At 54.6% G+C, this 12,538-nt stretch overlaps 1 protein-coding gene across 3 annotated transcripts in view; it reads left to right on the plus strand.

Moving 5' to 3' along the window:
• Positions 1-12,538, plus strand: part of ATP9A (ATPase phospholipid transporting 9A (putative)) — a 134,404-nt gene that overhangs the window by 92,877 nt on the left and 28,989 nt on the right. For all 3 annotated transcript variants that reach the window (XM_075528536.1, XM_075528537.1, XM_075528538.1), the window contains exon 15: positions 4,213-4,374. In XM_075528536.1, the coding sequence (XP_075384651.1) occupies positions 4,213-4,374 (162 nt within the window). The remainder of the gene's footprint in view (positions 1-4,212; positions 4,375-12,538) is intronic.

Raw genomic sequence — 12,538 nt, forward strand, 5'->3', positions numbered from 1 at the left:
GGTACAAGGGGCCAGTGATGAAGACATGTCACAGGTGGTTTATGGCTGACCAGCGAAAGACAAAACAGCCCTTTCAGTGATGGTCTCGGGGTGGCTGGGCAGTGTGGGGAGGGAGAGTGGCCTGCTCTGGCCTTTGGTTTCCTTCTGGACCCAAACCAGAAAGCAAAGCCCACCCTTAAAAGACCCCTGCCCTAGCCCAGCCCCTGTCAGCTTCCAGAGTTAGAGCAGGTTACTGCTAACATATTCGTGCATACGTTGACTTAAAGCCCTCTGAGTATTCCGAGTCTCAGACCGCGTTTAGGACAGGGAGACTCAAGGTGGTTGTAGTGGTGTATGATTTTGCGTCTAAAAGCCTCCAGCCATGGGGTAGATTCCAACCCAGCAGGACCCTGTGGATGGAGCTGCCTGTGGGTTTCGGGGACTGTGAGTCTGTATGGAAACCTGAAAGTCTCATCTTTCTCCCGTGGAGTGACTAGTGGGTTTGAACAGTTGACCTTGTGGTTGTAGCAGCTTACTGCATCACTGATCTACACCACCCAGGGCTCCTTGACTTTGCTTCTACCACCCAAATAGTAACCCTCATTGCGGGGAGTTCATTCCGACACATGGGGACCCTATGAGTAGGCCATGTGCCTCTTACGGTTTCCAAGTCTATTAGGGTACAAAAGAGACCCCGATTTCAAATATAATTTCAAGAGAACGGTTTTTTTAATAAGTCTCAAAAGAGGCAAGACCAAAAAATATAATTAAAAAAATTGTAAAAAAGAGGCAAGACAGCAACCAGCCATGTCATCTGGATGCGGGAATCCATGACCCGAGGTCACACTGGCCTTCGAGTGTTCAGCCCCTGAGCTGGTGCCCTAGGGCAGCCAATAAGAGAAACCGCCAAAGTTCTCCGTTGGCCAGTGCATCCCGCTTACAGGCGGGCCTGCAGGAGTGGGACCAGAACCGAGACCGGGACACGTACATTATAGGACACAGAGGGCTTATCAGACCGGTCACAGGCCTTTTGAACCAAGACTGTCCGGGCCACTCCTCATGGCCATAGGCCACTTCTGTCCCGACTGCCCAGTACAGTGATCTCCGTCAAAGACACGCACACCCAGGCAAGCCCCTACGGGAGACTGCCCGTCCCCGGGCAGCCTGGAGAGCCATGGGGGTAACCCGCTTTTTAAAGCCCTCTGCCCCTGGGCAAGGTTATGCACGGGCTTGGTTAATGTTCAGAAGGGATTCGGGGGGACAGTGCACGTGGATTTGGAGCCTTCTGCACACGGGGTGCCCAGAATTGAAGGTCCAATGGGAGCCCGAGAGGGGACTGAATCTTAACGGGAGCCGACGGCCTCACCTGTGTCCCTCCGGCAATGAGTCGGCATCGACTCGGCGGCAATTTGAGTTTATAGACTTTTGGAAAGGCATGCGTGCCAGTTGGGTCAGCTCACCCCACGTAGTTGTTTCTGCTCAGACTGAGGAGCACCAGTGAGCACCCCCATTCTAAATCCAGCTCGGGGGTGGGGAGGGGATGGCTTGTTAGAAAAGCAGCTTGCCATGAACACTGACGGATGGGAACAGTCCAGGTTGAGCATGGAAGGTGTGAATGAAGACCCCCCTCTGGGCTCATCTCCTGGTGAAGAATCCCCCAGGAAAAGTGCTGTGGTTTGATTAGGACCTTGGACCCAAGGGGTGGGGGTGGGGGTGGGGGGCAGTCAGTGTCAGTAGGTTCCTCGGATTCCTCTGCTCCCTGGAGAGGTTTTCCAAGGTCCAAAGGAAAGCACACTTCCAGGTTACAGACCTTTGGGATTCTTCCTCCATCAGGGTCGGTTGTCACTTAGAGATAACTGGCGATCTCTCTCCTATGGGGAGACAGGTCTAGCCAATTCCAGAAAACACACACACACACACACACACACACACTCATTCTCATTCATATTCTCTCTCTCACGTATGTACACACAGAGCATACCTTGTATGCTTTGGGGAATTCTTGATTTTCTCCCCCCAGAAGCTGAGTATCCCAGGCTTTTGGGGACAATTAAATAGGAGGTTACCGGAGGAAAGTATTAAAAACAACCATGAAATTATCTTTCCATGACAATCAGGTTGGCAAGCTTAGCAAGAAGGCTTTCTCCCTTGTTGCCATGTCATCAATATGTGAAGGAAGGTGTCGATCCAGCTCTTGTGGCGTGTTTACACCTGGGAATGCACAGATCGTGAATTTTGTAGGAGTATTTACCTACATAATTAAAAATTAAGGAAATGGGTGCACATGCTAAACATATCCCATCGGTCTAAGCCCCAAAGAAAAGAAAAGAAAACAAACCCCACCAAACCCACTGCCATCGAGGAGTGGCCTTCGTCCCACAGCGCTGGTGGGCCTGCCCCCCCAACACTCCCTTATCCCCCCACCCCACACACACACTGTCCAGGGGCTTCCGAGGCCCACTGAAGTGGTGGAGAGGAAGCTGAAGGTATAAAACGGGAAGTGAAACACAACATTTAAATTGTTGATTTTAAAAGCACACCCAGGCTTTGTATGTCTAAGAGATGCAAGTATTTTATATACACAGGTCTTCAGTGATTTGCTTATTTTGAACTTCAGAAAAATCATTAGCCCCCTAGACAGGGCACATGAAAAGGCGCAGTTGGGAAATTGAACAAATCCAGACATGAATGAGTTTTCATAGGCTGGTGACAGAACCTAAGCCTGCCTTGTTTCGCACGTCCTTGGGAAGTTGGTGGCCAGTCTAATGGTTGGTTTCCTTGGTCGAAGCGGAAAGCTAATGTCAATTGTCGGCTAGTTAGGACATTATTTAAAACAGGGCTAAAAGAGGACGGAAGACTAGCTTCCTTGAGTAACTGGAGACTCCCAGGGACCCCTGTGTGTCAGAGAATCCCTGCACCCCACAGGGTTTTCAGTGGTGGATCTTGCAGAAATAGAACACCAGACCTTTCTTCTGAGGCCTCTTTGTGGGCGCAAACCTCTCGCTTGTCATTAGCAGCCAAGCCTTAGCCCTTGACTCCATCTGGGGACTTCAGAACAGGGAGAGCCACCTATTCCTGAAGGAGGACTTCTCACCAGCGGACTCGCTGTGACCCGCGGCCGTCATGTCTGTACCCCGAATCACAGCGACCCTGCAGGGCAGAGCAGGCTGCCCCAGCGGGTTTCCGACACGGTGACTTTTATTGGAGTAGAAAGCCTTTTTTTTTTCTCCCTCTGAGCTGCCGGTGGTTTTGAACTGCTGTCCTTGAAATTAGCAGCCCAAGCACAACCACCGTGTGGCACCAGGGCTCCTGAACAGACATCAAATCCGTTCCATGGCTCCAGCAGCCTGCAGCTGCAGAAAAATACGTTTTAAGCATCAAAACAGAAACAAGGAGCCATCTGCTTCAAGTTACCGTTACATCGAGGTCCAGGGAGGGACAGGGTTGGTGGCAGAGCCACGGGAACCCCAGCTGAATGTGCCCTCCATGCCCCCAGAGTATGACAAGTTACCCGGAGGAACCTGGGGTTTCCAATGACAGAGGCCTCTGAGCCTCAGGTTCTCCTTCATACAGACCATGGGTCTCAAGCTGGGCAGTAGTGATACTTGGGGTGAGATCCTACATGGAGAGTGGGGGACTTTCCAGTGCATTGTGGGTCATTTTGCAGCTTTGCTACCAAGTAGACCACCACCTGAAGTTGTGACGGTTCCAGAGGTCTGCAGACACGATTGCCACGTGTGCCCTGGGGGGCCGTCTCCCCTGGAGAAGGCTGCAGGGCCCCCCAGGCCGAGCGCTGGGCGAGCTTGGCAGAGAGCCGCACATGAAGTGAAGCACCTGTGCAGTGGGGTGCCCCTCGCTCCCCTGTCTTTGTGCTGCCATTCGTGGTTTGGCCTGGGGTGTGTTCTTCCAAAATGGATCTGTGACTGAGCACCAGCGAGTCGGTGCCAACTCAGATCCACGCTGGCAGTCAAACTGCCCCAGTAGTGTTTTCTGGGCCCATTTTCACCACAGTATTCGGCCAGCTGCTGCTTGCTCCCACAGAGCTACTGGGTGGCTTCGAACTGCCCACCTTTCAGCTAGCAGCCAACTCCTTCATCCTCCAGAATGGCGCCTGGGCAGAGGAGATGGGCTGTACTGGGTGGGGGTTGGGGCCTGGGAGAAGGCAGCTTGCAGCAGGTCTGGAACCCAGACCTGAGGCCGCGTGTCTGACCTCCGACCCTGTGTTGTGTCTAGGTGGCCCTGGTACAGTGGACGGAGAGCGTGGGCCTGACGCTGGTGGGCCGGGACCAGTCTTCCATGCAGCTGAGGACCCCTGGTGACCAGATCTTGAACTTCACCATCCTGCAGATCTTCCCCTTTACCTACGAAAGCAAGCGCATGGGCATCATCGTGAGGGTGAGTGACCCCCTCCGCACATATCATTCCCTCCCTCCCCGCCCCCCTCCACCGGGGTCTCTCACCTGAGCTCACCAGGGGACAGAATTCCCAGCAATCAGATAAGCTGCAGGCCAGCCCGGCGGGTGCGGCCTGGGCTGTCTCACGGTGCACCCACACTTGTTTCATGAAACCACGGGCGTTGATCTTTGCGTGTGCACGTTTGGGAAGTTGACCAGACGAGGCACCGGCACCCTGCTGCCATATTCGCTTCTGCTGAAAACCTGTAACGAACAACAAAGCACGCAGAGGAAAGTACAGACACCCTGAGCATACAGCTGTTTTTCACCTGCGGTAAATAGCATGGGGTGGGGGTGGGAGGGTTCCCTGTCGGACTTCCTCCAGCTTCCCTGTACCACTCCACACTCCATCCTTCATAACTTAGTCTCACACCAAGCGTCCCTCCCAGGCCGCTGTGCATCAGGGCTGACTTCCGTAATCCCTCGCAGCGCCCACACAACGCGCAGTGCTCACCGCTCAGGGTGTTAGTTACGAGGGACGGTGAGAGGTCACCACCACTCCGGATCAGCAAATAGGATATAGTCACTGGTCCACAGCACAGCTAGCAACCAAGTCTCCTCTCCTCTCCTCTCCTCTCCCTCTCCCTCTCCCTCTCCCTCTCCCTCTCCCTCTCCCTCTCCCTTCCCCTCCCCTCCCCTCCTCTCCCTCTCCCTCTCACCCCCCTCCCCCTCCCTCTCCCCTCCCCTCCCCTTCCCCCTCCCCTCTCCTCCCCTCCCCTCCCCTCTCCTCCCCTCCCCTCCCCTCTCCTCTCCCTCTCCCTCTTCCTCTCCCTCTCCCTCTCCCTCTCCTCTCCTCTCTCTCTTCCTCAGTCTCCCAGTCAACCACCTGGTCCCTTGTCCACAGACCAGGAAGCCAGTCCACCTGTGCTGCTCAGTCCTACACTTGCATCGTCTCGGGCCAGATGGGGAGAAAGTACCCTGTAGTCTCCGAGCTGCATTCTCTGGTCCCGGCAACCTCTGCCACTTTAAACCGAGTTCTTGGGCTTGTTCTCCCAAGGCCCTGGAGCTGCTCTGTGGCCCAGGTGGCTCTTAGTGTAGGAGGACTGGCTTTGCGCAGCCTCTCACCCAGGTGCACACGTGCCTGCCGTCTAGTGACCCTCAGGATTCTTTCTGTGCGGACACCTTGTCTGCACTTTTCCCCATTGTGGTCCCATAGACCTTCGTCCGGCGGTGGTTGGCTTGCTTCCCTCGGCAGCAGGTTCTGCAAGTGCAGCCGTGTGATGAGATGCCTCACAGATTCGCAGTCGTTCTTTAGTGGAAATCTTATTCCACTGTGGGGCCGTGCCATGATTTGGTTACCCCGTGCATCCGTTGACAGGCACCTGGGGCCACCATCTTTTGCTACGCGGGCCAGTGCTGTGGGGAGTGTGGGCACGCATCTATCTGTTCTTACCCCAGCTCAGTTTCCCTGGCACACAGCCCTCGCACGGAGGGACTGCTGCCCATCGAGTGTTTCTAGTTCTAGGGTGGTAAGGAAGCCCTGCACCGTTTCCCACAGGGGTTGTCCCTCTTCACCGCCCCTCAGCAGCATGTGTTACTTGGTCATATGCCGGCGTGAGATGTTCTCCAGCGGGTGACTTCGAGCATGCCTCCCTGTCTTTGTTGGCTTCCGGAGCGCGCTCTTTGGGGAAGTGCCGTTCCATGTCTTTAGTCCTGCTGGTCTTTTGGTTGTCCAGGTGTTGGAAGTTCGCTGTGAATTCCAGAAAGTTATCCCTCATCCAATATGTCATTGCTGAATCTGCTTTACTACCCACCCCCTACACACACACACACACACACACACACACACACACACACACACACACACACACACACACACACCACCCCATCCCCCAGGCCCGTCTCTCTGCTCTCCTTGGAGTCTTTGGGAGAAGTCTCTTGACGAGCGTTTCTTTTTTAGGAGGTCTCATTTGCCCGGTTCGTCTTCTGCTGTTTGTGCATTGGACGTTTTGTGTGGCATTCTGTTTAGACCAGTAGCGTTGTCCCTGTTTGTTTTTTCCCTTCTTTTTAGGTTCCATCTCGATGGCTTGCATTGTGTCGAGTTGGTTTCTGTATGTGGCGTGAGGTGTGGCTCTTGTTCCATTTTCCCACAGACACGGACATCCGGTTCTGCCCGCACCATTGATGGAGAAGACCCTCTCGTCCCTCTTTCTTTTTCTTTTAATCGTTTCATTAGGGGGGCTCATACAGCTCTTATCACAATCCATACATACATCAATTGTGTAAAGCACATTTGTACATTCGTTGCCCTCATCATTCTCAAAACACCTGTTCTCCACCTAAGCCCCTGGCATCAGCTCCTCATTTTATCCCTTCCTCCCCCCTCCCTCATGAACACTTGATAATTTATAAATTATTATTTTGTCATATCTTGACCTGTCCGACGTCTCCCTTCACCCACTTTTCTGTTGTCCGTCCCCCAGGGAGGAGGTCACATGTAGATCCTTGAAATCGGTTCTCCTTTTCCAACCCACCCTCCCTCCACCCTCCCAGTATCGCCTCTCACACACTGGTCCTTCAGGGATCATCAGGCCTGGATTCCCTGCGTTTCCAGTTCCTATCTGTACCAGTGTACATGCTCTGGTCTAGCCAGATTTGCAAGGTAGAATTGGGATCATGATAGTCGGGGGGGGAGGGGTTGGTGGGAGCATTTAGGAACTAGAGGAAATTTGCATTTTTCATTGTTGCTACATCACACCATGACTGGCTTGTCTCCCCCCTGAGACCCTTCTGTAAGGGGATGTCCAGTGGCCTACAAATGGGGTTTGGGTCTCTACTCCGCACCCCCCCTCCCCCGTCATTCACTGTGGTAAGATTTCTTGTTCTTTGATGCCTGATACCCGATCTCTTCGGCACCGCATGATCACACAGGCTGGAGTGCTTCTTCCATGTGGGCTTTGTTGCTTCTGAGCTAGATGGCCGCTTGTTTACCTTCAAGCCTTTAAGACCCCAGACGCTATATCTTTTGATAGCCGGGCACCATCAGCTTTCTTCACCACATTTGCACGTTGACCCGCTTTGGCTTCAGCGGTTGTGTCGGGACGCTCTTCCTCTTTTGTAGGCTTTGGCCTTTTGTCAAAGACCAGCTGTCTGTAGCTGGACTGGGTTTATTTCCGGATTCTCCTTACTGTCCCGTGGTTCTGCGTGTCTGTGGTTGTACAGTGCCCAGGTGCTGTGACCGGTGGCGGCGGCTCCTCAGTGGGTTCTTTGATCTGGCCTCGAGAGGCCGCCCACTCTGCTCTTCCTCAGTAAGGCTTTCCTTGCCCGCCCGAGAGCGGGGAGGGAAATGACACATCTGAAGGAAAGCGTGTCTCCGAGAGGCCGATAGGTACTTTCAGACTCTCCAGACAATTCTTCTTGGCAGAGTTTGGGTGAGCAGGGAGTTTCCCCGACACACAGCTTTCTCCAGGGCCCCTCCCCGGCCTTGACCCATGGTCTCTGGACCCGGTCTTGAGGACGCAGCTGCCCTTGAGAACATCTGTGGTCTGGAGACAGCAGCATGAGGCCCACGGGTGGGTGTGAGGGTCACTGTCTACTTCCACGATTGTTCCAGTCTTGGCCGTACACGTGGCTTGCTCTGCTGACAGCATGAGGGGTGAGTCATTGATGAATAGTGGCCGGGAGCCGCTGTGCTGGGATCTGTGAGTGGGACATGCTGATCTTCCTTCAGTTGTCCAGGATGCTCATTCCGGGACATGGGGCGCATTTAGGAGATGAGACCAGGGTCTTCCCACAGGAAGCATGTGTGCTCTACGCCTGCACCACCGCAGACACACAGATAAGTTCATCTCCCGTGATTTGAAAACAGCCCTCACCCCACCATTCCCTGCCTATGCAAGTGATCAGCCTCTGCGCTGCGTCGTTTGGAAACAGACGGGCATCTCAAGGAAAGGGTCGGACGCTTCTCTTCACCACCCTGTAATAGCGGCAGAGGCGTCCGGCCGCCTCTGACTTCCTGAGGGGTGAGGGGGTTCTGGTCCACAGCCCGGGGTCGATTCCCACGACCCGTGTCTTCTCTCTAACCTTTTAACCAACTCTGATTCCGCCCACTCTGCCTCCTGTGACTTGCCCTGCTCCACCCTGTTTCATCACTCATGATCACACCCAGGGTTGTGGGGTTCACTCCAGACAGACCAACACCGGGCCAGTCCTGCCTTCAAGCCAATTCCAGCTCAAGGACCCTTTATAGGGTGTCTGAGATGGAAACTTTTTTTTTTAAATTTTAAATCATTTTGGGGGGGCTCGTACACGCTTATCACAACCCATGTATCCGTCCATCGTGCCAAGCACCATTGTATGTTTGTTGCCATCATCATTCTCAAAATATCTGCTTTCTGCTTGAGGAGATGGAAAGTCTTTATGGGAGCAGGTACCCTCATCTTCCTCCTGGGGAGAGGCTGGTGGTTTTGAACGGCCGACCTTGTGGTTATCAGCCCAAGTGCCTAACCCACAGTGCCACCAGGACAGACCCAGGATGCAATAATTTGATCAGACTGGCTTCTACTCAGCCACACTCCGCTCTCTCCACTCTGCGGGGCGGTGAGCCCGGCTCCATCAATGCCCAGGGGAGGGACTTCACTCTGCCCGCGAGCCTCCTGCCTGAAAGGACTCGGCTCTTGAGCTCCAGCGTCCAGGAAGCTGCTTCTGCTGCCCCTGGTTCTAGCTGTGGCTCGCCAATTCCAGGGTGACAGCTCATTGTCTCCTAGGAGGTTCCCAGCTCAGGCACCCTGCTCCAAAGGAGTCACTCCATTCCTGGCGCTCCCTCCTTCTTGGCAATAGGCAGTAGCCAGGCCCTGTTCTGCCTCTGGAATGGCTCATTTTCATTCTAGGGTGGTGGCAACTCACTAGCCTCTTATTTAGGGTTCCATACCCCCTATTTGCAGAGCCCCACTCCAAGAAGGGCCCCCGGAGCCTTATTTGGAGCATTAGGAAGCTGTCTGTGTTTGGCAGAGTTGACAGAGAAACAAATTCATAGAGACCCATGCTTGATGTCAAAGAGCAATTGTGTATGAAGAAAACATCCCAGTCCAGTCCAAACCAAGTCCGTAAGTCTGATAGTAGCCCGTATGTCCAATTCCAGTCTATAAATTCCTCTTCAGACTCGCACAACACATGCATTGATCCCGATTGCAGGAAGATCCCAGGCCAGTGGGTGGAAAGTCTTGTGGATCCAGTGGCGGTGGAAGCAGCTCAGTTCCAGTGTGGGTCTCCATGTGGCTCCTCCAGCTCCAGGGCTCTGGCTGCATCAGTGTAGCTCCATGTGGCTTGTCAACAGAGAGAGAGTGTGTCCCACCTCCAGGGAGGAAGACAGGAGCTCCCAGAATCCTCGAGAGAAGGTCATGTCCACACAGAGGCATTTGTGGCTATGACCTGATTGACAGGATCATAGATAGACTCCACCTCTTCACTCAAGTTGACAGGAGATTTTGTAACCACTACACTGTCCAATCCCCACGACGGGTCATATGCACCTTATGTGCATGGTCCTAGCCAATTAGTTGATTAGTTACGAGGACCATGTGGCAAAGTCCACATGGAATGATCCATTGCACCACACCCCGCGATGGCCACTCGCCCCTTTCCTGGGAGTTTCCTTGGAGCCGAGTGTCCATGTCCATCTTCCCTTTTTCCACAACCAGCAGTGGACTCTGTTCAAGGCATCTCACCTGCTTCCCCATTACTGAACCCTGCGCACAAGCATTCTCCTGTCTTCCAAGCATAGTTTTGAATGCACGCCTGGCCTGTGGCTGGAAGAATGTACTATTTTGAATTAACTGGTGCTGTTTTGGAGGCTTAAGCTGTATACCTTTTTTTTTTTAACTTCTAAAAATGATTCTCCTACGAGTGTCCATCTTTGCCCTCTCCAAAAAAAAAAAAATCTCACTGCATTGAGCTGACATGCGACTCACAGCGACCCTATGGGTCAGGGTAGGTAGGACCGCCCTTGTGGGTTTCTGAAACTTTCCAGGTATAGAAACAGTCTCGTTTTTTGCCTGTGGAGTGGCTGGTGTTTTTGAACTGCTGACCTTGTGGTTAGGAACCCAGTGTGTAACCGCTATGCCACCAGGGCTCCTTCCATCTCTGTTGGACTGTCTTTAATGAAATGGTTTAATAATACAATGTTATGGAAATGTTACTTAAAACATGGTTTTAGGAATCCCCCTCGTTTCCCCATTTGTCTCCCTCGTTGTCCGGGGCATGAATCGGTGGGAATGAGCCTCAGGGCTTCTGGACCAGGTCTCCACTTGGAGTAAAACTTCCTCCCCTCTCACCCCACTGGTGCTGCTCACAGAAGTCTGGCTCCCAGGGGCATGTGGCAGTGTCTTCAGATGTTTCGCCTTGTCACCGTGGGGGGAGGGAGTTGCCACTGGCACCTAGTGGGTAGAGGCCACAGACACTGCCCAACACCCTTCCATGGACAGCAAAGTCTCAGCCGCCGACTGCCAGTCATGCAGAGGAACTGATGCCATCATAAAGCCCCGCCCGCTGAGAACAGCAGCAGTGCAGGCACCTGGTTCCAGGAAGCTAGCTCAGGTGTACACCGGCTCTGCGTTTGGGCCAGGAAGCTAGCTCAGGTGCACACCGGCTCTGGGTTTGGGCCAGGAAGCTAGCTCAGGTGCACACCCGCTTTGGGTTTGGGCCAGGAAGATAGCTCAGGTGTACACCCGCTCTGGGTTTGGGCGAGGAAGCTAGAGGCCAGTGGCAGCCAGTGAGTGGTCTTGCTCTCAGCTGTCCGTCTCAGCCACCCGTTTGTGACGTGGGTGAACCCCTGTTCCATGGGGTTGGCACCTGGGACCCACAGATCTCTTCCCCGAGCATGCCTCTGTAACAGAGATGCATGACACCGATGTCTTTGGCTCCATGTCCTTCTGGTCACCCCTTCTGTTTCTGTCCCCTTGCCCACCCTCTGCTGCTCCTCACGTGGAGCGATGATGCTGGGGGTCGGGGGGTGCTGGTGTGGGGCATACCAGGTGCCGACGTTTCTGTCCAAAAGCCCTTTGAAGAGGTACCAGGGTCTGACCTCGGTGGAAAAAGATGTAACCCCGCCCCCCGCCCCAGCCCACTCAGCGCCATCCTGCCCTGCGGTGGGAACACAGTCACCGTGCGATGAACCCGGCGGCAGGAAGTGACTCACGGAGGAGACAGTGCAGAGAGTGTGTATATTGGACGGACTGTCTGCAGCCCCTTCTGTAGGCAAGGAAGCCGGGAGGGGGGCGGTTTCCGTCAGCCACTCAGTAACACACCACACAGGCACAGGGGACGCGGGGCAAAGGCCGCTGCTTTCATGTTTCCGACCCCACCGTCCCTGTCCTGAGCCACCGCCGGCCTCGGGAGTGGGCCACCAAGTACTTAGTGCGCTGTTCTCCACCTGGCCGGTGGGCAGAGGGCAGCTGGGAGCAGGGGCCCGCATTCACCTTTGGTGTTGGTTTGTTTGTTTGGCAAGGCGGCTGCAGGGTTTAGCCTGGGTGCCCCAGCACAGCCACCCTGAGTACTGGGGGCCCATGTGCTCCCTCCTCATCCCTCCCGCCTCCCTCCTCATCCCTCCCGCCTCATCCCTCCTGCCTCCCCCTGACTGGGGCCATCCGGTGGTGAGTGGGGTAGGAATAGCAGCGCCCCATCTTTGTCCCATGGGGGTGGGGGGGCTGTTGGAGGGTGTTTCCCAGCATCCTTGGCTTCCCACTACCAGATGGCAGTAACATCCCCCCCCCCCAGCCGTGACAACCAAATGTGACCCCAAACCAAATCGCCTTGGAGTTGATTCTGACACAGAGACCCCGTAGGACTTAGCGGGCCGCCTCTCCGGCTGCCCCCAGCTGCAAAGCTTCATGCACGCACACTGTCTCATCTTTATCTGCAGAGCAGCTGGTGGGTCTGAACTGCTGACCTCTCTGTTGGCAGCGGGGTGCTCAACCGCTGCGCCACCAGGGCTGCTCCAAAGTGTCACCAGATGCCACCCTCTACCCCTCGGTGAGAGCCACTGCCCAAGCCTTGCTTTCCACATACAAGGTGGCCCAGGGACTTAGGGAGTCACGCCCTCCCTTCCGACCGAGTGCCCCCCGTGTGGCCCGCATGTTGGGCGGCTGGGTGGGCTGTGTCGTGTAAGG

Source organism: Tenrec ecaudatus, chromosome 12 (assembly GCF_050624435.1).
Source record: "Tenrec ecaudatus isolate mTenEca1 chromosome 12, mTenEca1.hap1, whole genome shotgun sequence".
NCBI lineage: Eukaryota > Metazoa > Chordata > Mammalia > Afrosoricida > Tenrecidae > Tenrec > Tenrec ecaudatus.